Below are 26,692 nucleotides of genomic sequence, written 5' to 3'. Positions count from 1 at the left end.
CTTAGTTTTTTATAGGTGCTTCGTAAGTGAATTATTTATTAATACTGTTATAAAATTGAATGATATGTTATGGTTTTTTATGTGGTGGCTTCTACATTTATTTAGCTAGTTACTGGGTCTTTTGGTTTTGTGGGGATAGTAATTATATTTTGTTCCTAAGTCCTGCTGAGTCTATGAATTGATTTATATTTTTATATGCTGATTGTTTATTTTTATTAGAGTCCATAAGTAACTCTGGGTATGTGTGTGGTAATCCAATCTCTTTTTGGTTTTTGATAAATATTTTCCGAGCGAGTTGATATTTTGGGCATATATTGAATACGTGGTGTAGATCTTCGGTGGTGTGGCAGTTAAAGCAGTTAATGGTTGCTGGTTTGGGTCCTATAAACCTTCCAAAACTGCTTGCTAGTTTAGTTTTTCCAGTTATTATCCTGTTTATGGTTTTCTGTTCTAAATAGGTACCCTTAGGTAGCTGTATGTTCCAATCTACTTTTTTGGGGGTTTCATGGTGATTTTTCCCTTTTGTGGAGGAGTTCCAAAAATCTTGCCATGTTTGGTCTATATATGTTTGTGCGAAGCTTATTGCTTCTGTAGAGCTATAGTTAAGCTTGATAGAGTTTTGATCTCCTAGTTTGGTTTTTGCAACTTTGTCTGCTGTTTCGTTGCCAGAGATTCCAATGTGCGACGGTATCCACATGAGCTCGACTAATTGATGTGCTGTGGTGATATCGTCGATTAATTGGCATGCTCTGTCGAGGAATTGTTCCCTAGAGTATGTATTGCGATTTTGGATCGATTTGATAACGCTTAGGGAATCGCTTATAATGACTGCTTTAGGTATTTGGTTGTCTTTGATCCGTTGTAGTGATTCAAGTATAGCCCAGAATTCAGTGGTGTAAATGGAGCAATAGTCAGGTAATCTGGATCCCGTTTGTATATTGAATTCAGGGATGACTATTGCTGCTGCTGTTCTTGGTGGGTTGTTTGTTTTTGATCCATCGGTATATATTTTAACATAGTCCGGGTATGTTTGGTTGATTTCGTTTACCAGGACAGGTTTTAGTAAGTTTTCTTGTCCTTCTTTATTGCCTAATTTGGTAGCTTCAATGTTAATCCTTGGTGGTTTTTGTAACCATGGTGATTTGTTCTGGTCTGTATTGTTTGTTACCTGTTTTTTAGTAGAGGTATCTTTTCTCTTAGTTCAAGGATTACTTTGCCACTTGGTGTGATAGGTATGATTTTGGGTTTGAAGACAACTTTACACTTATTTATAGCTATTTTGGTGGGATGGTTGTCTGGGTGGGTATCTAATCGAATGGAGTATCGGAGGAGCAGTTCTTGCCTACGTAATTTTAAGGGTAGTTCTCCTGTTAGTGTTTGTAGTTCTTCTAATGATGTTGAAGGGAGTGTTCCTGTGCATAATAGCAAGGCTTTTCTCTGGATAGTGTCAAGGTTTTGTAGTACAGGCTGTTTAGCCGAGTTATATGCTTGGCAACCGTAATCCAGTTTTGATCTAATTAGGCTTTTATATATCGTGAGGAGGGTTTCCTGGTTGGATCCCCAGTCAGTCCTTGTGATGTTCCTGAGTAAATTGAGATCTTTGTTACAATTCTGGGTGAGTTGTTCAATGTGCTGTTTCCATGTAAGGTGGTTGTCAAAGAACATTCCTAGGAATTTTACTACTGTTACGTATTTGATTAATTGATTTTGTACATAGAAGTTTGGATAGACTAGGTTGTTATTTCGTTTGGGGGTGAATATGATTGCCACAGTTTTTTCATGAAATATTTTGAAACCCCATTTGTCCGCCCATCTCCCTATGTTGTCTAGGCTCTGCTGGATTTCTTTAACTACTGTGTTATTGGCAGGATTTCCATTCCTCCATATGCCACTATCATCTGCAAATTGTGACAAGTTTATTTTTCTGGAGGCTACATTGAGGTCAAGGTCGTTTACCATTAGGTTAAATAGTAACGGACTTATTACACTGCCTTGCGGTGTTCCATTTTCAAGTGAAAATACTTCCGAATGGGTGTTGCCTATTCTTGTGGTAATTTTCCGGCCTGTGAGGAAATCGCCAATCCAGTTGAACAAGCGTCCAGTTATTCCAAATTGGTTTAATTTGGCCATTAGTCCATTGGTCCATACTAGGTCGAACGCTTTTTCTAGGTCTAAAAAAACCGCTATGAGGTTGCGATCGGTTTTCCTATGTGCGTTAAAAGCGAGTTTGATGTCTGTTTCCAATCTGAGAAGTTGGTCAGTTATGGACCGTTTGTTCCGAAAGCCACATTGATTTATGGAGAGTAGGTTATTGGTTTCTAGGTGGTGTTTTAACCTATTTGCGATTATTGTCTCCATTATTTTGCAAATATTGTTTGTAAGGGAGATGGGTCGGTTCGAATTTATGTTGTTGGGATCTTTACCTAGCTTGGGGATTGGTATTACTATGGCCTGTTTCCATTTGGTGGGTAGTTGGCCTTTATCCCATATCCTATTAAAGAGTTTGATTATGGCTATTGTTATATTGATAGGTAGTTTTTTGTAGATAATGTAACCTAACTGATCCTTACCAGGGGATGTTTCGTTTTTGGATCGTAGGGCTATCTTCCATTCATGTACTGTGATGTCGCTATTTAGGTGAGATTCTTTTGTTCCTTGGTCTTGAAACATTTGAGGTTGGGTTCCCTCCATTAGTTTTTTGTGTTCTTGAAAGTTTTTGGTGTGATTATTGTTGCTACTCATGTTCGAAAAATGCTTCGCTAGGAGGTCTGCCTTATCTTTATTTGTTATGGCATTTTTAATTTTTGGGGCTGAGGTAGTTGCTTTCCCTTTTATGGCTTTTATCTTGTCCCATATTTGTTTTGAGTTTGATTTTAGACTCAGTTTAGAGCAAAAGGTTTGCCATAGATTAATTTTAGCAGTTTTTATAGTTTGTTTTAGTGCTTTTTCTTTATCTTTATATTGCTGGAAGTAGATAGAATTTTTGGTGCGTTTATATTTATTTAAGGCCCTTTTTTTGTCTTTATGTGCTATAGTGCACTGTTTAGTCCACCATGGTACAGGGTTTTTATTTTGGATATTAGTTGTCTTTGGTATGCATCGGCTAGCTGCTTCTATAATTGTGTCTGTTATGTTATCATAATACATGTCAATACTTGGGCTTTCTAAGTTATCTGGATTTACTCTAGCTAGTAATAATTGGAATTGGTCCCAGTCTGCCTGTTGGTACCTCCATTTAGGTGGGGTTTCGTTAGGAATGTGTTGAGTTTTTGTTTGAATATTGATTGTGATGGGAAAATGGTCACTTCCTAACGTATCTTCCTGATCCACCCACCAATTTGTGATTTGAGCCAATTTTGGGGTAGTGATGGTTAGGTCTATGGCTGAGAGAGCGCCATCCTCAGGGTTTAATCTAGTGTTCGACCCGTCATTTAAGATGACCAGATTGTTCTCAGTTATCCATTTTTCAACCATTTTTCCTCTTTGATCTTTCTTTTTACCTCCCCATAATTCACTGTGTGCGTTGAAGTCGCCACAGATCATTAGATTGTTGTTGTTGTTATTAGTGATTGCCTTTAGTGAGATTAGGTTGGTAGGGCAGAAGGTACCACCTGGGTCGTATGCGTTTATTATTTGAATGTTTGTGGTTCCTATATTTATCATTACTGACATTATTTCGATGCTATTATTGATGTTTAGGTTAGGGGGTACTTCTATTACTTCATAGTAGATTAGTGTATCTATTAAAAAAATTGCTAGTCCACCCCCTTTCTGCCCCATGGGTCTGTTTTTAAAGATTCCCTGGGTATAGTCTTGTAGTTTGGGCAGGCGTTTGTGTTCTTGTGTTATGAGGGTTTCCTGTAGGCAGATTACGTCTGGTTTTATGGCCGTATTATTCAGTTTGTTCTGCAGTTCTGATAGGTTTTTAAAGATTCCTCTGCAGTTCCATTGCCAGATGGTGATTTTATTATTTTTTGTACTATTCATTTTTGACGTTGTCTTTATCTGTTAGTCTTGTGGTCCAATCAGCTAGTATGGTGAAAATGGTTTTGAGGGTTCTGATTATGCTACTGAGATCTTGCATTATGGTTCGTGTTGTTTGGTTCATTACTTCCTGTATTAATTCTGTGTTAGTGTGTGTGTTAGATTTGGGGATGTTTGGGGTGACAGTTTTGTTTGTATCTGGAGTGTTATCAGGGTGGTCATGATTTGTTACAATGTGGGTTGTAGTTTTTGGTTCTTTTGTTTCCTGATTCGAGGGTATGTTTTGTGGTGCAATGTTTTCCCTTCTGATTCTGCGTGGAGAGTTTTGGTGCTCATTGATTGTTTCAGAGGTAGATTTTGGTGTGTTGGAGTTGTTTTTACAAATAATGTTTTTGGCAGAATGGTAGGTGAGGTGTTTTTCGTTCATTAAGTCCACTATTTGTTTCTCTTTTATTGCAAATTTGCATTCTGCCGATCTAGGATAATGATTTTCTTTACAGTTAGCACATTTTTGATTAATTGTGTGGCATTCTCCTTTGTGTTGACCTCCGCAGTACTTACATCTTGGTTTGAATCTACATCTGAGGGCATAGTGTCCCCAGTGCAAAATCTTGGCCTATTTATGTAGTTTTCCAGCTTATGGTACACTCCTGGCTGTCCTAGTTTTATTATTGAGGGTATTGGCTCGGTAGCCTCTATAACTGCTTTGTTTGTTCCTTGTCCCATGTGATTTTTAAGACGATATACTTTGGTGGTCTGTGTTCCATTTGCTGTGAGTTTATGAAGTAGGAGTTCATTGCTTATGTCCTTGTTGTATCCGTTTAGTGCTATTACTTTTTTAAAGATAGTGGTTTTAGTGGGTTCAGCCAGATTAGTTGTGGTTTCACTGTGTTTGGAGTTCGAAGTGACTCGTGGTTTCCTCTGAGTGCTATGGTGTCTCTCTACTTTGATTTTTATTGGGCCTATAGTTTCAATTTGGATGAATTTTTCCACCTGTTGAATTGTGCTGCATTGGACAATGAGGTAGTTTCGCCTTGGTCTTATCAGTTTGAATTGTCCAGTGTGAATTTTGGCCAGTGCTGTCATAATACTATTGGTATTTAGACTAGTAATTCTGTTGCACCTGCTGCTTATGTATATGGTATGTTCGATGGAATGATAACTGTACATTTTGTTTTGGGGGTTATGTTGTTGTTTTATTTCCTGTTTTGAGTTAACCTTACTTGTGGGTTTTTTTGGGTTGTTTTGAGGTTTTAGCGGGCCCTTGCCATTACCTAGGTATGTGTTTTGGGTTGTTTGGGGTCTTTGGATTGCCATATTAGTGATGCTGCTGGGTCGTTTTGTAGTGTCTAATTCATTGGATTTGTTCCCATAGGTTGGTGGTTCCCTTGCTGTTATTATCCCAGATGGTCCAGGAGTTTGGCTTGAGTGTCTAGTTTCTTTCCTAATGTTTTGATTTATTGTTGTTTGCTTGATTTCCTGTTGTTGGCTTGTTTGCATGCTTCTAGAATTGGTTATTTCATTTTTGGTGAATTTTGGGGTGCTGGTTATGGTTATGTGGTCTAATTGTGGGGAGTTTAAGGTATGTAGGTTACTGTCAAATTCATTTGTTAGGTTTGGAATAGTGGTGTCTATATCTTCATTTGTGTTTGTTTTTTCCGCTTCCTTGAAGAGGATTGGCGATAGTATTGGCATTGTATTTATATTGTTCCCTGTAGTGTAGTTTTGTATTTCTAGTAGTTTCTGTTGGTGGGGTGGGGGTGGTGTTAATTATGTCTGATGGTTTGTGGTTTGTTTGGTCTCTGTTTGAGACCAGAATTTGGGGTCCCAGTGTGATGTTGGTTGAATTCGAGTTTGCTGTGGTTGGTACTACTTGCGTTAATCTTGCTTGTTTTACATGCTTTATTGGTGCTGTTTGGAGTTGTGATACATCCAATATTTTTACTGATTTATTGATAGGGTTGTTTGGTGGTTTGTGTGTTTGCGTGTTTGGATTGAATAGAGCCATTTGTTTGGACCTAGTTTGCATTCTTCTACTTAAATTGCGTATAGCATTGAATGATGACTTATCTTTTGTTTTTGTCCTAACCCAGTCTGCTCTTCTGCTAGAAGTCTCTCCTATGTTTTCTGTTACGTGTTCCAATCGTTCCTTTGTTTGATAGTTCCTTTGTTCTGTTCAATTCCTTTGTTCACGGCTTCGCGGTTTGCTAATCGTTTCCTCTTCTTCGTATTATTTCTTTGCTCTTGTTTTCCTGTTCCTTTATTCTATTTTAATCGGTGATGGTGGTGGCCACACTCAGCAGAACTTTTAAAATTATACACGAAGCCGGTTTTACACAGTAAACAAATCAAGCAAATTGAGAGAAAGTTTTCAAGCTTGACGTTATGGGAATGACGTCACTAAAATAAACAACGTTAGTTTACATATGACAGTTTGTCATTCTGTGTAATTCTGAATATATTTAAAGGATATTGAAACAATCGTCACAAAAAGCTTACACAATTCTCTCTCGGCAACATGGTGTAATATTCGATAACAAGACTGTATCCATTTGCGAAGGAACTTCAATAAAATTTGCAATAATATCAGAGCTAAAAAAAATACGTTTGTTCGCTGTGACGTCAGGAACGTGCTGTTTAAATGCATTTATTTCTGCCAATTGCTTTCTCGTTCCTGGTCAGCTAAATGTGTATTCATAAGACTTGCGTAAATACTATTCCTCAAAGTTACATATTGCAGTTGTTTATTGGGCCTTTTTTAGTAACATCATCTGAAGTTGCAAATGGACAAATGTCAAAGACTGTAGCCAACTCTGAGCCGCCAACAGTCATAAATAATAATGAGTACAATTCTGACGAGTTCTATTTTACTTGATTAGATTTCAGTAATGATTCCAAGACTGATTCCAGATCTATTATGCTATATGATCTCTTCAATTCGTGTAACATTTACCAAAATAAGAAATTTGCAGAATATAGAAACACCATTCTTGAAAACACTAGTATGATTTTGTCTGGTGTGTGATGGCCTGCTGAATATTTGAGCTTCCCTGGAGTTAGGGGACATCGGAATCGCTTTCGGAATGCACCCGATTGCTAGAGTGAATGGCTTCGAAAGACGCATACCTTTTATCGAAATGGCACATCATTCTCGACATATTTATTCTGAGAACAACAACCAGAAACCCAACGCTGCCTCAGCAGTCTCGAGAAAGTCAGATTCATCAAGAATATAGCACGCGTCAACGATGGGTTTATTACATCACGTGACTACCGCGTTCATATATGCTCTCTGCGGGACGTTTCTTTCTTTGTCCGTTTTGCTGCTGAAAACGAAATGCATTGAAAATTAGGTGTCATTTCGTTCTTTTAGAAACAGTATGTGACATTCATTTAATGTTTTCGAATTTGGGTACAATACCATTGGAAAGGATGTTATTTGTTGATATCATTTGACTATTATATCTGATGTCACAGACATGTAGGTTATGTGACTAGCAATGCAAATTGCGAGGATCAAGTCAAATTTCAACAACGTTGTTGTTTCTTATGGTCTGTTAGCGGATCACAGTCATATCGATTATAATGCAAGCAATTTTTCATAAAATAAATAATTTTCCTGCGGACATCATACATGAATGACTCTATATAACATTGTTTAAATTTGCTAGGTCAGCTGTTAAGCGATTACCCTATACCAACACCGCACGGTGGCGGCGAATTTAAACTTTTCTGTAAGGATCGTTGGAGAATGAATGTATGACGTCGCAATTAAGCGTGTGCAAAGCTCTGGTTGGCAGAACTACTAAGGAAGGAGACGAAATATGGTTCAAATGGATTACCCAGTGAAGCGCGTGCTCGCTGTGTGCAAAAGTTAAATGGCATTAAGATTACAAATGAATTCCTGTACAGAATAAACTGAAATCAAGTTGGGTAAAATTTGTTCAGTTCGTTTGTTTGGTTATTATCTTACATATTTTTCGCATAATGATATGTTCTGAGTGCCTTTGTCGCATTTAGTTCCAAACCAGGTTATTATTATTATTATTATTACAAATAAGATTGTTATTACTTATTAAAAAACATTCTGAAGCAGTGTCATTAAATAATGATCATAGTTATAACATTATATACGATTATGTACATGTGGAATCTTCTTTAATATCTCTTCTGGTGTACCTTTATCAATATTTTTAGTATAATCAGTCTGTTTATTTTTTTGCCATCTCGGTTTTGTGATAACCTTTTGTTATCAGCAAGTAAAATTTGTTTAGTTTTGTGGTAGAAGCTAGAACTAGTAATTAACAAGGAGTGACCAATTGGAAAAAGTCGGTGACGTTCATATATGCAAAAAGTGTTATCATAATTTAGAGTTGTTAGAAACAGCTGAATGTTCAATAATATTCGATTTTGGAAATTAAGGTTATTATTTTACATGTCTATCAGTATTTTCACAGTGGCATTAATTTCCTGATCTAATGTTACTCGTTTTTCGCGCAGTTTATACTCGTCGAGAAAATTATGGGTATCACTTACAATAAATAACCTAATCGACACCAGAATCGACGTGCTTGAGAAGGATTTTGTACTGATTTTAAGAGTTCTGGAATTCAATTCTCCCCTTTTATTCGAAGCACACATGATAATAATTTAGTCATGTTGAAACCAAATTTATCAATTTCTTTTTTAGTATAAAACCTTGAAACCTGATGGAGTAACATAGAAGAATCCAAAATAAACGTCATCGTCAGTTTCAGAACCCGTTTTATTGACTTTAAACCAAAGCGTGGAATCAGAGCGAATGGTAGTTACAAATGGTGAGAGATGTAAATTTTTCGACAACATTGCAGTTAGTCGTCAAACATTGAGTAAGCTTATTGTCTTTCTGCAAACCAGGCCAGTAAACCCCTCTCACCACGTGACCTTGACCAAAGACGTCACGGCGACAATAGCGTTACGTAGTTGACTCTGACCTTACACCCCCCCCCAAAAAAAAAAATGTCCAAATACCAATAATGAGGTGGAAAGGGTCAAATAAAACTCGGATAAGTAAAACTACTAGTACATTTTGCTTAGGTTTTTAAACCTTTTCTTTGAGTATGACAGATTGATTCGCCTGGAATAGACAAAAATGGAGCCGAGAAGAAGGGGCAGTTAGGGAGATACATTAGATGAAGCAGAGAAGAAGAAATAGGTTTTGTTTGAGGTTGAGGCATTCTAAGGCTTTTTATCAACTTTGCATTATCCATAGTTCATTGTAGTTACTGATAGTGCTGTATCAATAGTGACTCTTTTCTTTCAACAATTGTGTTAAGATTTCAGCTAATGGGTTTTACTCATTTTATCTTTTTTGCTTTTTTTAGGGGTGTGCGTTTTTGTTGTTCTCTCATTTGATTTTGAATTGAAGAAGTGGAAAGTAACCCTTAACATTAATGTATGTATGTATGTATGTATGTATGTATGTTGCTGTTGTTGTTGTTTTTGTAGGGTTTAACGCCGTTTTTTAGCACACGATAGGCTATTCTTGGCGGCCAGTATTAATGGTGGAGGAAGACCTATATATATAATTTTGTAACCTTGGAATATAATTTTGTCTATATTTTGTGAATATTTTATTCATGATTATGAACTGTAATGATCATCTATAGTTAAGATATTAGAGGATTAATTTTTTTCACACGAGTATACAATTCTATTTTAAGCTATTAAGAGTGTAGATTTTACAGTATATATAAATAGTTGCTGACGTAGGTGTTTGCGACAATTAATAATAAAATTATTAATAAGACATGTTTACTTGCTTTGGGTTATTTCCCTTTGAAGGGTTTAGCTCAGATGGGTTCTTCGAAGAATCAAGTTATTTCCCATTGGATGGGTTAGGTCACACGAAAAGGTATTTTAATATATTAGACTAAGTAGTAAGATCTGTCACGTGGGGTATATTGCGACATATAGTCGTAGTAGGCCTCTGAAGTTGTATGTAAGGAGAGAACTGAACAATCATATTCATTCCTATTTTGGACTTATTCTTATTTCAGATTCTTATTTCATATGTTGAAATCAGTCTGCAGTTGTATTAATTATAATTTGAGAGGAGACTTTTATTAGGATTATTCATTGGAATTACAAAGTGCTCCTTGGACTTGAACAATATTCTGGGACTATTGTGAATGAGTTCTGGACAATTCCATTGGGATACATACAAATGAGGATCTGAAATTCATTCAGAATATTCAATTCTTTTGAACTTAATATAACTTTCTAGGATTATTGTGGATTCACTCCAAAATACTTTACGTTCATCTTACATTTTCATTTTATAAATTTAAAAATGAAATTATTTGTTAAGTTTTACAATTTTGATGGGTTTTGCTTCTTTCTGATACTTAGTTTATGACCATATAGTCATAACATGGAAAAGCAGTAATCTGTAAGATACGATTACCATTAGCAGAAGTTGTAATCATAGAGAGCCATGTATTTTCCCAGAATAGAAAGATTTCAATGACATGGTCAAATAATGTCACTCAAACTTAATAACTGCACTATCATTTAATGTAGAAGCAATTCTAGTCTGAGTCAGTGGAGATTCAGTAAAACTGCATTTCATGATCTTTTAAGAACATAACCATTATGGAGATCAGTTCAGTATCTTATTTCTAAATCTGAATCACTTCTTTTCACTGCGACATTTAGCCTATTTCTGGATTCATCTCAGCTGTTTTTATGATCTTTATAAGTCATAGAAAGTTTAAACCTGTTAAAATTTTATTGAGAATAAGTCTATAGAAAATGACTGAAAATTCTAATCTGAATAAACAAAAGTTAACTTGTCTGTTTCTTTGAATGCATTTAATACACTTATAAAGATATAAAAAATACTTTTCCTGATTTTCTTCATATATATGTAAATGGTGTTTGTTTGTTTTGGTGCATAGTGGCAAATCAACACAAGTAGGTTATTTAGCACTGAAGAAATTGGAGTAAAGTGCCTTGCCCAAGAACACACCATTGTAGCTGACCAAGACTGGTCCAATGGTAGGATTCAAACCCATACCCTTTCAGTCACGAGTTCAGCAAACTAACCACTGAGCCATTGCAACTCCCTATCTGTCAGTGATTTACATGTGTAAATATTATTATCTGTATTACAAAAACTGTTGTGTTCCGTCTGTTTCTCCCCATTACCTATCTATGTATCTATTAATCTATCTACATATATCATTGTAATAGATCTTTCTCTCTCATATTGTACCAGAGACATAAAAAAGATTTGCAACAAACTACTGGATTGTTTGCTATCAAAGATTTCAGTGCTATATGTCTCTGATAAGTGCTCTTAAGTAGAGAAAGGGCTGTACCCAAGTAAGAGAATATGTTGCCACTTCATTATTAGTGCAGTGAAATGTTTCAACAACAATTTGACAATTATTTCTAACTGTGCTGAATTTCATTAATATTTGTAGAATTTCTACATAATAAAACTCACTGGATATATTAATGATTTAAATCAATTCATCAAGTTTGCTCAAAGTCAGATCAGAAATAGTCTCTAGAGTGCTAACAAGTTGATTCAATGAAATGAAAGATCACCTCATTAATATGTATAGATTTAGCTCATTATGAAACTTATTTGAGATCTTGATGATAGAAGCATATATTCCAAGTTCAATCAAACACAGACCAAATATGGACAATGCCCCATATCATAAGTTAAGTTTACCTGTCATGTGCTAAAAAACAGCACCTCAACAACATAAGACAATAATTCAGTGCTGCACAAGTATGTCAGTGTGCTTACATGAAATTTGGGCATATATATGCCTCAAAATGGCTACATAAATTTTGAAACTAATATTCTTTGCTCCTTGCTGTGTAACAGAAAATCATAATACTGTACCTTCAAAATTACAAGCAGACTAAAAGGTAAAATTATTTGCAAATTAGTACTTTTATTGCTAAGTTATTTCATTCACTTTTTCATCTGCATATACCCATAATGCCATTAAGATGTACTGATACATGGATACATAGTTAGGCAGGTGGGTAGAGAGACAGACAGACATATGGATGAATGGACAGACACATAGATGGATAGACAGACTGACAGATGGATAGGTAAGTGAGCAGGTTGATAGAATGCTGAATGGATGGATAGATAAACAGACCTACAGATGGACAGAGGGCCAGGCAGATTAACCTATAAAGTACCTCTCATTTCCTCTGTTTTGGGAATGAAAAACAAGACAATAAATAAAACAAAGTTCATATATCTGAACAACTTTTATTTGCTACAGCTTACATGGGTGTTTACAAAGTAATTATTTAATGAAGCATATCAACATTTATCTTAACTAAACTTAGTTTTCTAAAAAATCAAATAGAGACATTACATAAACAATCCTTTACCAGCAAGTTCATTGATCAAAATTAATTACAGCGTTCCCTCCTCACAATAGTATCCATGGTAGCCATGGTGTATATTACAGTATTCCCTCATTATAACAGTATTCACTAAGTGTATTGCAGTACTCCTGCATTATCACATTATCCATGGTAGCCATGGAGTGTATTACCTTATACTGAGATCACCTTACAATTAAATACATGTATATTAAATCACTGATAAATTAAATGGGATCCATGTCAATACTCGCCTTGTAAAAGGAACTACATTTTAATGAAGTGCTTTATAATAGGAGGTGCAGTATAATTTATGACATTATTAAAATAATTTTTATCACAGCATTTGTGAAATTAACTGCAAAATTAACACTTCCTGTGTCAAAAATAGTCTTCAAAGGCTCTTAAGAATGAGTGTTAAAACTCACACAGTATTATAGTTAGTCTATAATGAATCAAATAACATCATGAATATAATAATTTATAATTTACCACATTAACATTACTATATTTACCAAATATCACAGCATGTTTGCCATCTGCAAGCAATAAACCACTTTCTTGGATGAAGTAAATAGCATGATTGATTTAAACTTTCACCATTTTGTTTACAAGAATAAGATTCACAGGTCATAAACATGTTAGAAAATAAGTCATAAACTATGAAATCAAAATAGTTTAGCGAGCGTTAGCATAACACAAGCTCTTCATCATAGAACTGAAGTGAGAGTTAGTGCCCTTTCTTCAGTGATCTTACAATTCAATTTCACTACCAAAGAATATTTTATGGAGAAAAAAAATTCATTGCATGCAAAATCTGTGCATAAAAAGATCACTGTAACGTTGGTGGGGGACAACAAAAAGAAAGGTTCCCATGTGAATAAATATGGTACAAAACTCCAGGCCCTGGTATATCAAGAATTAAATCATGGATTATATCCCTTTCCTACATACAACTATACATGAATAAGCTATCGATATAAGGTTACCTTACAACACTGACTTTGACCCAGTTGAAACTAGTGGTAGAACAAGTCCTCAAGTCCCCAAGTGCAAGTGAGGTACATCTTTGTACAAGTTAGACTCAAGTCCCAAATTTGGGACTTCAGTGCTTGATAAAAACAGGAGACAATTCCTAAGGACAATTTGGAAGATCTGCTACTTAAAATTTTCCTCTAATTAAACATGCCTCATGGCAACCACTCAGGAGTTTATTCTTTTTTTGTATATTATGTGTATGGGAGGCCTATATACAATAATGTTTTAGAAACACAATGGAGAATACTTTCAGGTGACCTATTTTAGTCAAATCATTTTGAAAGCTATACCTTGCATATCCTAATTAACTCTGTATCAATGTTTAGCTCAAAAATTAGACTTGTCATGCCTTAATGTCTGCTTACTTTTCTACTATTTAAACCATTTTCCTACATTAAATCAACTCATGGTCATGGCTACACTGTCTAGCAAATACAAATTAATGCAATTTGTTGAATGGAATAATGATTGGTCAACCAAAAACTGAAAGATAATCTGAATAATTTTTTTTCTGATTTTACTAAATGATGTACATTGTTAGTATGCATATAATAATATATGAGCAAACTTTGCATTTCCTATCAATAATGTGGCTAGAATAAGTGTCATCAGTGACTACAATTTCAAGCACTCAAGGCTTAACTGAGTACCACTTCAAACACCCAAGTCCTAAATTTGGTACCCGTTGTAGTCCTAATCAAAACATGCTCTATTTGTTGCATCAATAAATTGGAAAAATACTTCTGAAATATAGAATCTGTAATTACATACACAAGTCACACTTATCAAGGCAAAAGCTAAGGCCACATTTTCAAATGAGCTGATTTCATCTGGGAAGAAGCTTTTATTAATATTTCTTTTCAAGCTATAGCTTAATATAAAACTTTTGCTTATTTAATTTATACAAATAATTGAAATCAGTTATCATAATATTAAATGCAGTAATATTTTTTGTTTATTACTTTATCATTTAACTGAGTTCTGCACCATTTTCAAGCAATTTCGCACTTTTTGACCCTGTATCATCACATCAAAATATTCCCAAGGTGTACTTTTTACTTAAAAAGCCTTCAAGTATTCTGACTTTTCCAAGCCCTTAATTTGGTCTACTTAAACAGGAAGTGTTCAATTAGTTTACCCACACCATATACATCTGTGATAACTCTCAAGGACTTTTACACATATTTTAATTACACATTCTAAGCCTAGTCATTATTTACAAAAACACACCTAACCAGCAAAAGTAGTTCATCATTATAAATACTAATACCATGATAGCAAAACTTACTTTGAAAAGGCATAGTCTATTTGTTTACATATTCATCCTATTGCATGTTTAATACATGCATTATCACATTTAATGAAAGCACTTCAAAAGTAGGCAAATTTTACCTAATTAAATGGCTTAATATCATTTTCAGAATTAACAATCAGCAATAAAGAGAGATTAAAAACATGTCCATATCGAAGTAATTATGTGTCATATATAACGAACATTAAAAGGAAATGACAGAATATCTCATGTGATGAGATAGGAAGTATATATTTCAAATATTTTGAATTTAACATTTTTATGAAAATTTTACTAAAATATATTTTAAAAAATCAATTTTGAAATTCTGCATGAAAGTAGCCAATAAAATATCATTTGACCTTTGCCTTGTAAGAAATATATAAGTATTGCTTTGTCAAAACAGTAGGTGAACCTGTTCAAATAGGGCTGACTGAACTGAATCAGTCATAGCTTAATTACTACAATAATCATTGCTGACACAAATGAGGAAAGAAATAAACCTACAATTTGAGCAAATACTAAAAAAATAATAAACCAAACATTTCATACTCTAAAGATTAGGTAATGAGGGGAAAACACATCATTCAAAATGTATTAAAATTATCATAGATCTGATATAACTTAACTCTGAATCACATTAACTTTTGTATTATTCGATCTAGTATATCATACAAAAATATTGTTTAGAAAGATCTGATATAATTATATAATATATGTTATCTTAAGTTTACAGAAAGATGTATTTCATTTCTACACAAACCTTTATACATACAGGTGTATAATTTCTAACAACAGACTGAACAGATGAGATAATGTTATAATAACTTATACATCAGAAATAATAATATTTCAGACCTGTCAACCCTAACAAGACTTCCTCATTAAGGCAGTCAATTTTTCTCTGTAAGTTGGGCCAGTTTTCAGTAACGTGTAACAAAATATCAAGTACTGCTTCTGTCCAGCTGGTAAACATGCATTTAAGAGTCCAAAATTATGATTCAAGACAAATGTACCAACAATACACATCATGTTCAACCCAACAACCCAAAAGTTCATAAAGTTTACTTTAACCTTAATTACCTCCAATCCAGTTTCAAAAACTGCAGTTCCCAGTCATACAAGCTCAATGATTTCTTGATATCACTCAGCTTTATGTAATCCTTAAAAAAAAAGAAGCTGTGTTGATTGCTATCATCTTTCCTGCCATGTGACATTCTCAAATCAACACATAATTTCCAATAAATGTAATTGTTGCCCTTCCTGCTTTTTTCCACCAAGAACATGAATATTCCAATTTATTCTTCTGTATTATTCAAACTCTTTTAGATTTGTATTGTCCCTTTCATCCTGACTGCTCACGTGCTGGATGCCATTTAAAAAAAGTGAAGAAAAAAAATAGCTTGATGATACAGGAGTTGCATCACAAAATATGTGATGCTTAAAGCATCTGAGGTACTCTGGTAAAGTTAGTCTGGTTCCCTGACCAATTCCATTGAACCTAATATTAATCAAGATCTGAATCAAACACAGACAAGCCAGTATCTGGATTTTACTGCAAACAATTTATTTCCATACTCTGTGTTTTTATACAGGAAGTCCATATTTTATGGGCATTTTCTGTAAGACTAATGGCAAAATCATAAGGGTTGGCAGGTCTGATACTTAAAATATCAAACATCTGCTGTATGCATAATGAAGACACTTAATACTGATTATGAATTATCATTTAATTAGCAGTCAAACAAATTTATTCACACCCCTCAAATTAGCATTAACATATTTCCTAGAGCTCGCTATCAAAAATGAATTTATAAAATGTATAGGTTAGAATCTGAATACCATCAATCAGGTTCTGGGGTAATTTGGTTAATAGGATCATAATGAATTTTAACATTCTTTTTCATTAATTAGTTTCTGCCAGTATTCAGTGCAAGATACTTTTTAATTCCATTCTGAACTGATTCAGATACAGTGTTTCCAGGATTAATTGTCAAGGTACAGATTGTTGAATTTTCTGTTAACAAGGACAGCAGTGCCCTGCCACCTCTATCACTCATGCCTACATGTTCTAACTCAAGAGATGTAAGAGTTGTGTTCTGTCTTAACCCATCAGCAATTTTTTGGATACCATCATCCCCTACTGGATTATTATCTAGGCTTAACTTTTTCAAAGTCGCATTTGCTTCCAGGGCTCGTCCCAGTCGGCTCCATCCAGCCAAACTTATTGCTGTATTCTGATTCAAATTTAACTCTTCAACTCCTCCTTCCTTCTCTAGCATGTTAGCTATGGCTTCAATGCCTAGATCTGTCATTCCAGTTTTTCCCAGATCAAGAGTCTTCAATTTAATTTCAGGTCCTTTTCGTTTTGATGCTTGTTTAACACGTTCTTCAGATGGAGTCACATACTCACTTGGTTCAATCCACATCTCCTCTTCTGTCAAGGTTCGACTCAGTGTTGGCCTACCCCTTGTGGAGGTATCGGCAATCATTCCATCAGCCAGTTTCTTGCACCCATCATCTCCAACAGGGTTGCCATGGAGCCTGAAACATGGAAGTAAATGGCATCCAATATCTGATTTTATAATTTGATAAATATAACTGTTACAATTTTGGCCCAAAATTATGTGTGGATTTTTAACTGTTCTAAACAACAACATTTAAGAACAAAGAACACATTTTTGAAAACAAAGTAGTACCTAATATATGAATTCAGACTCAAGCAGAAACCTCCATCTGAAGACAGGATTAACACTGATTAATAACTGATTAATTAATAATTAATTAATTGATAAATGGATGTGTACATAAAAAGTTTACTTCTAGACACTGATATACAGGGTCTGAATCTGAAACTAATAGGAATAAACATACCGTAAGTTTATTAAATTGATCACCTTGTTTCTAGACATAATATTTTCTACCTCATTTCAGGAAGAGAATTATACCTTTTCCTTAATAACTAGTGCACCAAGGAATCCGAAACCAAAGACCACAACGTGAGGGAGAAAGTTTCTGAGGGACCTCTGAAAACTGAAGATGGATTGCCATCCTGGCTAGACATTGAGAAAACCATGGAAGTGGGATAGTAACACTATTTAATGGTTGAATACTCATTGCATTGGGTATGGTTGTCAATCAACAAAGATTTTTCTCAAGAAATTGTTTGCTTTTTTACCTTAATTTTGAAGATAACCAATCCCTAAAATTTTGTGAAAAACATTACCCCAAAAACATTGAACACATCACACACATATTCCTTGCTGTGTGCCAAGAAAAAATTGTGCATTATGCCAGTGACTTTTGCACAACAGAACAAGATTCTTTGTTCAAAGTATGCATTTATTTCATGCAAAATTCGTCAATGTGGAAACTAAATTTTTTTAAAACTGTTTTTTTAGTAAAATACTGACACCATCATTTCATTTCAAGCTTTGGTGAAACTTCTGCTCATCCATAAGTGAATCTCTGAATGCCAACTCAGTAATTTTAAATTCACTATAAACTTTGGAACTCCTTATCTAATATAAAATGTATCTATCAAACAAACCTTTGAATTCTTTGGGTACTCCTTTCACTTGGTTGCCTTGCAATCATTGATCACATTTGTGAATGACTAGGATAATTAATGGTACATGTAGTTTAATTGCTACTGAGATAATAATATTTATAACAATGTATTTGACTGGTCAAATGAAATGAGTTGACCTGGCAAATAACCATGACCATTAGCTTTTATACAGGCAGGATATGCATGCCTTTCAGTTTTATTTATTTCATTCAATTTATTTGATTTGACACAAAAGACAAAATTAGCATGATAGTACAAGCATGTCTGCTTTCAAGCAAGAGTAAAAATCCAACAAATGTCCAAAAACTGGAGATCAAAACATAGTAGGTAGTTAATCATACTTTCACTGAAATGCCTGAAAACATAGCTGTGATGCTAGAGTTACATTTTTTATGCTTGACTACAAGACAGCATATTGTATTTATGATGATTACACTGAAACCGAATTAAAATATAAAATACAAATTTCACTTGACAAAACTAATTTCATTGTTATTTATGTTTGAAGTGTTGCCACCGATAAGAACTAGTAACATTTTCAATTTTACGAAAGACTGTTTTTTACAGTGTACTGTGAATTTATTTTTTGTAAAGAAAATTTAACAAAATATAGAACTTATAAACTGAGAATTTCATAATGTTGATTCAAATTTCTGGACACAAACCTCTGTTTTTAGTGATAAAATAAGAATATATCAAGGTTTTGTTTCCCAATTTTGATAATGATTTTCTTCATGTTCAACAGATAAGGGTCAATTCTCTTGGAGTTTTCTATTAAAAACAACACAAAATCCACACCTGCCCCATGTATTAAGTGGGTTTATGAGTTATGCACATGTGAATTATCGAGGGAGTGTTGTATGTTAAATGATGGGGTAACTATAAACGTTAGTATGTCTTATGTATCAGACAGCTGTCTCTGTGTGTGTGTGTGTGTGAGAGAGAGAAACAACTTACAGGACAGTTTTGACAGATGGTTTTGTACGAAGTATTTCAAGGAGAGCAGGCATGGATGCCTCTCCCAGATTGTTCTTCATGAAGTTGAGTAACTGAAAGATGGATATGTTCATGTGAAACATTAATAATCCACAAATTTACATTAGAAATACATTAAATTAAATTGCCTGTTTATGAAGATTACTGAACAAAATGCACATAAGCTTATAACTTGAAAGATGGATTGCTTTTAAATTTTAACATGATGTTTCCTCTGATTTGATTCTTATGTAGAGACTCCTACTGAAAGACCTGTATGGTCCATCTCTCTCAATTTTCATACTACTTATGCTAGCATACTTATATCCTGCATTTTCAATGTATGTATTTACTTATGTTAAATTTTTTCCATGGTAACACAAAAATTGAATACAGAAAATTATAAGTATCAGAGGGCACCTCTGCTTTCAGGATAACTGACTTGATTTGGGGTTAAGTGACATATTGTTTTAATGAGAAAAGAATGGTGATATACCTCTGGTCTGCATGCAGACACCTTTAAGCCAAGAGCTATCCTTTGGAAACTGTCATCTGATAATCCAGCATTATGTACCACTAGAGAATGAAGCTCACCTTCCTCTGATATGTAATTAGCCAGCTCAGCAACCTGAGTAAAATAATAACATTCTTACTACATCATATAGAAAATACCATATAGCTAACTATATTGTAAAATAATAGCATTCCTAATATACCATGTAATAAATAAGAAATGTATAATACCAGACAGCCAACTATAATAACAATCTTATAACACCATATAGCAAAGTGCACTGCAAAATAATTACAATCTTATAATACCCTATAATAAATAAGAACTGTATAGTACCATAGAGCAAACTATACTGTACAATAATAACAATCTTATATCATATAGCAAACTACATTGCAAAATAAAATCATTCTTATAATACCATATAACAAAGTACATTGCAAAATAATTCCAATCTCATTATATACCATTGTCACTGAATTGTAACCGAGTGGGTTTTTGGACGAAATGAACAAGCCAAACACAATGTAAGAAAGATGGAAATTTATGAATGAGTTAATGATAAATATATGATGTAAAAATACAATTGAAAATAAACAAAACAAATATTGAATAAAATGAAGTGCAGATCCAAGAACCCTCACAGTCTGCACTTACCCCTTAAACAGTATGTTGTTCAACAAGAACAAAATTACAAAGATTTAAAAAAATAGTCTTTGAAAACATCTTAAGATTCAAAATAATCTTTGACACTTCTAAAGATTTAAACCAATCTCTGAAACAACTAAAGATTCAAAATAATCTTTGACACACCTAAAGATTCAAAACAATCTTATCATGACTAAAGATTCACAATAATGCTATCACAACAGATAGCGTTGTTCTGGAAGCTCCAGATGACTCCATGAAACTTTAGACGGCTTCGTACAGCTTCGGACCGCTCTAGTTATATTCTCTATAACATTTCATATATATTCACGGCCACAGACATGGTCAGCTACCATAATAGTCAGCTACTATAACAGTCAGCTACGAACAGTCAGCTACGAACACAGTCAGAATCATCTTCAAACACAGAAACAGCTTCCATCACAGACACAGCTACTGCCAACACAGACACAGCTGCCAACATAGACACACAGACGCACAGACGCAGCTACAGATTCACATACGCACTACAGATTCACATACGCAGCTATAATAAAACCAAATGGGACATAATAGTTTATGCATAATTTCTATATATATGATATTACTTTTAAAAATCTGTGTTGTAATAAACATTACGTGATAACACAGTACAAACCGAATAAGCTTCGCCTATCAAATAAATAGAATGTAAATTTAACACTTACCCCTATGGCTGGAGAATAAAGGAGAGTATACTCCTTGACGTGATCCAAAAAATGACAAGTCTGGTTTTTCGGGAATCGTCTTACTTAAATCCATAGGAGAGTGAGTACAAGTCGGGGTAGAATACCCATGCACCTCGTGTTAGTCATGATACCCGACACAAGTAATCTGTGGCTAGGTACATGTAATACAGTCGCTTACCTGGGAAAAACACATTCACCCTATATAACGTTGTACGTATGTACAACGAGAAATAGTCTAATTGTTTTTAAGACAAAACCAAGTTATTTCTTTGCCTTATTCTGTGACAACCATGTAATAAACAATAATCATATAATACCATATGGTAAACTACACTGCTCTATCTTTATAATCTCATCATTGCATCAGTGAAGTTACCTGTGCTATAAGTGGGGAAGTCTTTTAATGACATATATTCTAAGGCTATGTCAACAGCATTCAAGCACAAAAATAGAGTAGTTAATTAAGTGTAAATTACATTACAACTAATTCTCATAACCTAAGCACTAAACTGAAGTGTAAAAAATTAAGTAACAATAATTTAACCAGATTTGACCAATTTAATAGACCCATTACTCGTGTCCAAATTATGAAAGAGGTACAATGAGTAATTTTAGCATGATGGACCATTGTATAATCAATTAGGCTTTAGACAGAAACATTCCTGTGAGATGCCTTGATCTCCCAACTGATAAATGGCTTCAAGCACTTGACCAAGGCAGAATAATAGGATCTGTATTTGTAGATTTCAGGAAAGCTTTTGACATGGTGGATCATGAAATCCTTTTGAAGAAACTGAAAATCTACCAATGTGATGAAAGAAGAATTAGATGGTTTACTTTGTACTTAAGTTAGAGAACACAACATATTTACATAAATAATGTTCTGTCTGAACCTGGAACAATTAGATATGGAGTACCTCAAGGTTCAATTCTAGGTCCATTACTATTCATTTTATTTATTAATGACCTACCACTTTTACTAAGAGACTCAATATCATCTACAGATCTCTATGCAGATGACACAACATTGTCAGACATCCAAAACACAAAGCATAAACTTAAAATTTCTTTACAGAATGCCCTAAACAAACTGGAAAACTGGTGCACATGCAATGGCATGGTGGTAAATACTGGTAAAACTAAAATATTACTTATCTCAACATGGCAAAGAAGGACAAATCTTGATAGTGATGAAATATGTCTGACATGGAAGGATACAAATTTGCAAATGGTCTGTCATGATAGACTAATTGGTGTTCTGGTAGATAATAACCTATCATGGACTGAACATATCAAACATATCAGTAAAAAAGTCAATTCAAGTTTATGGCTTCTCAGTAGGATAAGACATTTTCTCCCTGAAAGGCACAGAAAACTATTTTATAACAGTTACATACAACCCTATTTAGACTACTGTAATACAGTATGGGGTAATTCAAATGATAAAAGCATAGCAAAGCTGGCATATCTTCAAAAAAGAGCATTTGGGCTAATATCAATCCAGAAAGAAAGCAAGGAAAATTTAGCTGGTAGGTTAAACATATTACCTATTAAAGACAGAATCTGTATGAGAAAAGCCAAATTAATGTGCAGGATATCCCATAATAGTGCTCCTGAGTATTTGCAATCACTATTCCAGTATAGGCTACCTGGTAATACTCCCCACCTGTGATCCATGTCTACCAAACAGTATAAAATTCCCAAACTAAATAAGGAGTTATTTATTTGTATAAGGGCCTCAAGGTAGATTAGTTCTTAGCTAATTGTGTTACCCTCTTTAAATAAGGTCATTATTATTATTATTATTATTATTATTAGACATTTTGTAACTTTTTAGTAACTTTCTACAGTGTCATATTAGAGGTGCCTTCTTATATTGTAATAAAAATAGGAGGACTGCAGCAATTTTAAGTTTGTGGACTAATACCATCCAAGCCAGAGGATTTATTAATATATACCTTAATGAGCTTCCACAATGTTTTGGTACTCTTATTTTCATCAACAGTCTATTTTTAGTAGTTCTCTTTTGCCTTCTCTATCAGATGCTTATCTTTATTCCTCCACTTTCTAAAGCTTTTCATGTGTTTCTTCTTGAGGTACCTAGCCTCATTAATATCAGGGGTAATCCACCTGGGTGTAATTTGGTGTTTAACCCTTTTTGTTTTAATTTGGGCATGCTTGTCTAAGGCTGCATTGAATACCTGATACCATTTGGTTAAGGTAGTGTTAACATCAGCCAAATTGCAGACTGAGTGGAAGGGTTTGCAAACTAAATCATTTAAGAACTTTTCCTCGTCAAACTGTTTAAAGTCTCTGTAGTGTATTTCAATGTGTTGACCATTTCTAGATGATTTGGGAACATGTCTAGTTATTCAGACTGGGTAGTGGTCACTCAGTGCATACATTGGCATATTAATTTCACTTATGTTTTCAGGTTTATTAGTATAAAAATGATCAATGACAGCCGCACTTTCGTCTGTTACTCTAGTTTGATTGTTATTAATTGAGTAAAGTTGTAAGTTTCAAAGTTACTTATCCATGTTAATGGTGTAGTTTTCATGTAGTCAATGTTGAAATCACCTAAGATGATAGTTTCTAAATCTTCCTTTAGTAATTCTTTTTGAATTTGAACCTCAAATCTATCAATCCAGTCAACTGTGGAACTAGGTGGCCTGTAAACTGAATATAAGAGTATTGGCTTTGATTGGGCAAGGGTTACTTTGATCCAGATACTTTCCACCCCAATAGTCTCTACATCAACACGTCTGTTATAACTAATGGAACTGACTACATAAAGAAGAACACCCCACCCCAATGGATTCCCTATCTTTTCTTTCAAAGTTAAACCCCTGTATTTGGAGAGCCAAATCATCAGTATCATCAGAAAGAAAGGATTCACATAGACCTAGAATATTGACTGATCTAGTTTGCTGTAATTTTAACTTTATCTCATTCAGTTTTGGGAGGATGTGTTGAACATTTAGGTTGACTACTTGCAGGCCTCTTTTGAGGAGGCCAAACATATGACAATTTTTATCAGAGGTTAGATTTTCAGACAAGGTAGTATGCAACGTATTGATTTTAGACTTGACAGATTTCTTTACATTGCCTTGATTATTTACATAAACACATGAAGAAGATAACATACAAGATTCATCTGTTCTACCATGACCACATGAAGTAGAGTTGGATACATGAGAATATTCAATATGAGACTGCATACAAGAAGACAGTGATATATTATACACTTGAGGAGCCTCAGAGGAAGAAGTAACTTAACAGTATCACATAGTTGTTTACATGTTAACAAGCTGCACTCTGTACACAAATCAGACAGTGCCTGAAACCTGTTTATAGAATTATAATTATCACATTGAATATTATACATATTCTAATGTATTTTTTTTTCTGGATATGTGTTGCATAGTCCTGTACATCACTGCCTTCTACCTATTGGTATGTGCAGAACTTTTATTTATCCTAGTTCATTACAAACATGGCAATGAATCTGTTTTCCATGCAGACACTGCTGTGTTACATTACCATGCTCTCCACAATACAAGCAGTTTTCTGACTCATGTCTAACCCCTTTTATAAGTTTTACGTTCTGGTCTATATTCTTAAGAAGCAAGGCAGTACCTCTGTTGGACAAGTGGATTCGGTCTTGCTGGTATAATTGTTGGTTCATTGTACCTTGATTTGTCTTTGAAGAAGGTCCTGTATTGCTGAACAAAGAGTAAATGGAAATTTTCACACAACGTACTTAGGGTATCATTTAGTGGAGTCATAAGTAAAACCCTTCTCAGCAGTAGACCTAAGATGATTATTCTGTACTTTGTGTTTTTGGACCTGATGGCATATAACAAGCTTTCATAATCATCCTCAATGACCTTTAAAGATTGGCCATTACTGTAATCATTGACACCAATGAGAAGAATTACAGTGTAATATGGTGACATATCCATTTCCAATATTTTCTCTGTATTAGTATTAACAGTTGCACCTATTGTGGGATTTTATATCAGTTTATATATTCCTCTTGTTGTTACTCCTTTGATTATTGATTGTTGATGATCCTATGACAAGTGTTATGTAAATTTGATTTAATTATATCTGATTTAATATATATTTTATTCAAATTGTTTGTCAGTTCTAAATTTTTTATTTTTCATTACATGATATTGTAATGTAAATTTATTCACTAGAGATAATATTTTTCTTTAGAAAATAGTTTGACCTTGACTGTTAGTTTATAAACACCAGGTCTTGATCTAAATCCTGACCTTGTTTCAGAATCTGTAGCAACCTTCATAAACAAATTCTATTTTATTTTAAAATGATTGGTTGTTTCCAAGGTCATGATGGGACCTTGTATTTAAGATATAAATAAATTTTTTTATTTCTTATTCTTAGAATAAAAATGATTGGTTTTTGTCAGGGTCACAGTGGGTAAAAGTGAGCTGTAACAAGTACTAACTTCTATAAACTTCTAGAAGATGATAATGTGACCCTTGTTTACGTTTTGATAAACCCAAATAACCCATGTTGGGGAGAATTAATCAGTGGAAGTTGGGCTGTTAAATTGTTAGTTGTATGTTGTGCTGTTTGGAATTATTTCAAATTACTTGGAGTTATTTCAAGTTACTTGGATTCAAAAGGATTAATTCTTTTATTTTTCTGGAAAATACAAGTGCTCATGTAATATTGTGGAACGAGTTTTTAAAAAAAAAATTATTCAGCTATCAGAAACCAGAGTGATAATTCTTATTTCTACAAGGAACTGTAGACTTCAACACTACAGATTGTAGCATACATCATCGTCTTCCATCTTGGATTCTTCGATGGGATTCGAATGTGAAATCAGAACATTTTGTTATTAGGATAAAATTTTATTCTCTGATTATTTTGGGATCATTTTTGGATTTGATTCTATAAAACCATAAGTTCATATTTTTTTTCATTTTTACAGAAGTTTTCCAGGGAAATAAATTATTGTATTTTTCAAAGCTTGTTGTTTTCACTCTTTCTTGTGTTACTGTTTATTCAAGTCTAAACAAGTGACATAAGAGAAAAGATCTGTCTTTAATTATGTTGCTAATTCTGACAAGTGGGTGATTCAGATGCATTGTTTGGGCTGCAACTTCTTGATTTCCATGACTAGACCAACTTAAAGTTTTGTATTTAGTATTTGTATATAATTTAGTTTCATGCTGTGGGTAACTGGAGATTGTCTTTAGAACAGTTTCTTCTGTACCTGGATTTGATGTTGAGTGAGACACAAGATAGTCAGTGTTTACAACATGTGCTTTAACTGATTTTTGGCTCTGACCATCTAATACCTGTAGAAGAGACTCGTCTTGTTTAATTGGTGTGGTTGCACCTGTTTCTGTGTATAATGATGATTTTTTTCTTCCTAATAGCTAGTTTTGGTATGGTCTGAGTACCCTGACAGGCTCTTGTGTATTGTATTGTCTGGGTTTCCTGGCGCCCTATTTTTGTACCTGGTTTAACCATTTGAATGCTGTGTAGATTCTTTGATT

The 26,692-nt window shown here is 34.0% G+C and overlaps 1 protein-coding gene across 1 annotated transcript in view; it reads right to left on the bottom strand.

Moving 5' to 3' along the window:
- Positions 1-12,254: 12,254 nt before the first annotated feature.
- LOC149783687 (uncharacterized) overlaps positions 12,255-26,692 on the bottom strand; it is a 168,830-nt gene continuing 154,392 nt past the window's right edge. Inside the window, exons 22-24 of the mRNA XM_089932889.1 lie at positions 19,759-19,890; positions 19,245-19,336; positions 12,255-17,260 (exon numbers count right to left, since the gene is read on the bottom strand). Of these exons, the coding sequence (XP_089789015.1) occupies positions 16,627-17,260; positions 19,245-19,336; positions 19,759-19,890 (858 nt within the window). The 3' untranslated portion in view covers positions 12,255-16,626. The remainder of the gene's footprint in view (positions 17,261-19,244; positions 19,337-19,758; positions 19,891-26,692) is intronic.

Source organism: Sinohyriopsis cumingii, chromosome 14 (assembly GCF_028554795.1).
Source record: "Sinohyriopsis cumingii isolate HCF-2022 chromosome 14, ASM2855479v2, whole genome shotgun sequence".
NCBI lineage: Eukaryota > Metazoa > Mollusca > Bivalvia > Unionida > Unionidae > Sinohyriopsis > Sinohyriopsis cumingii.
This window is presented reverse-complemented; position numbering and strand designations above follow the sequence as displayed.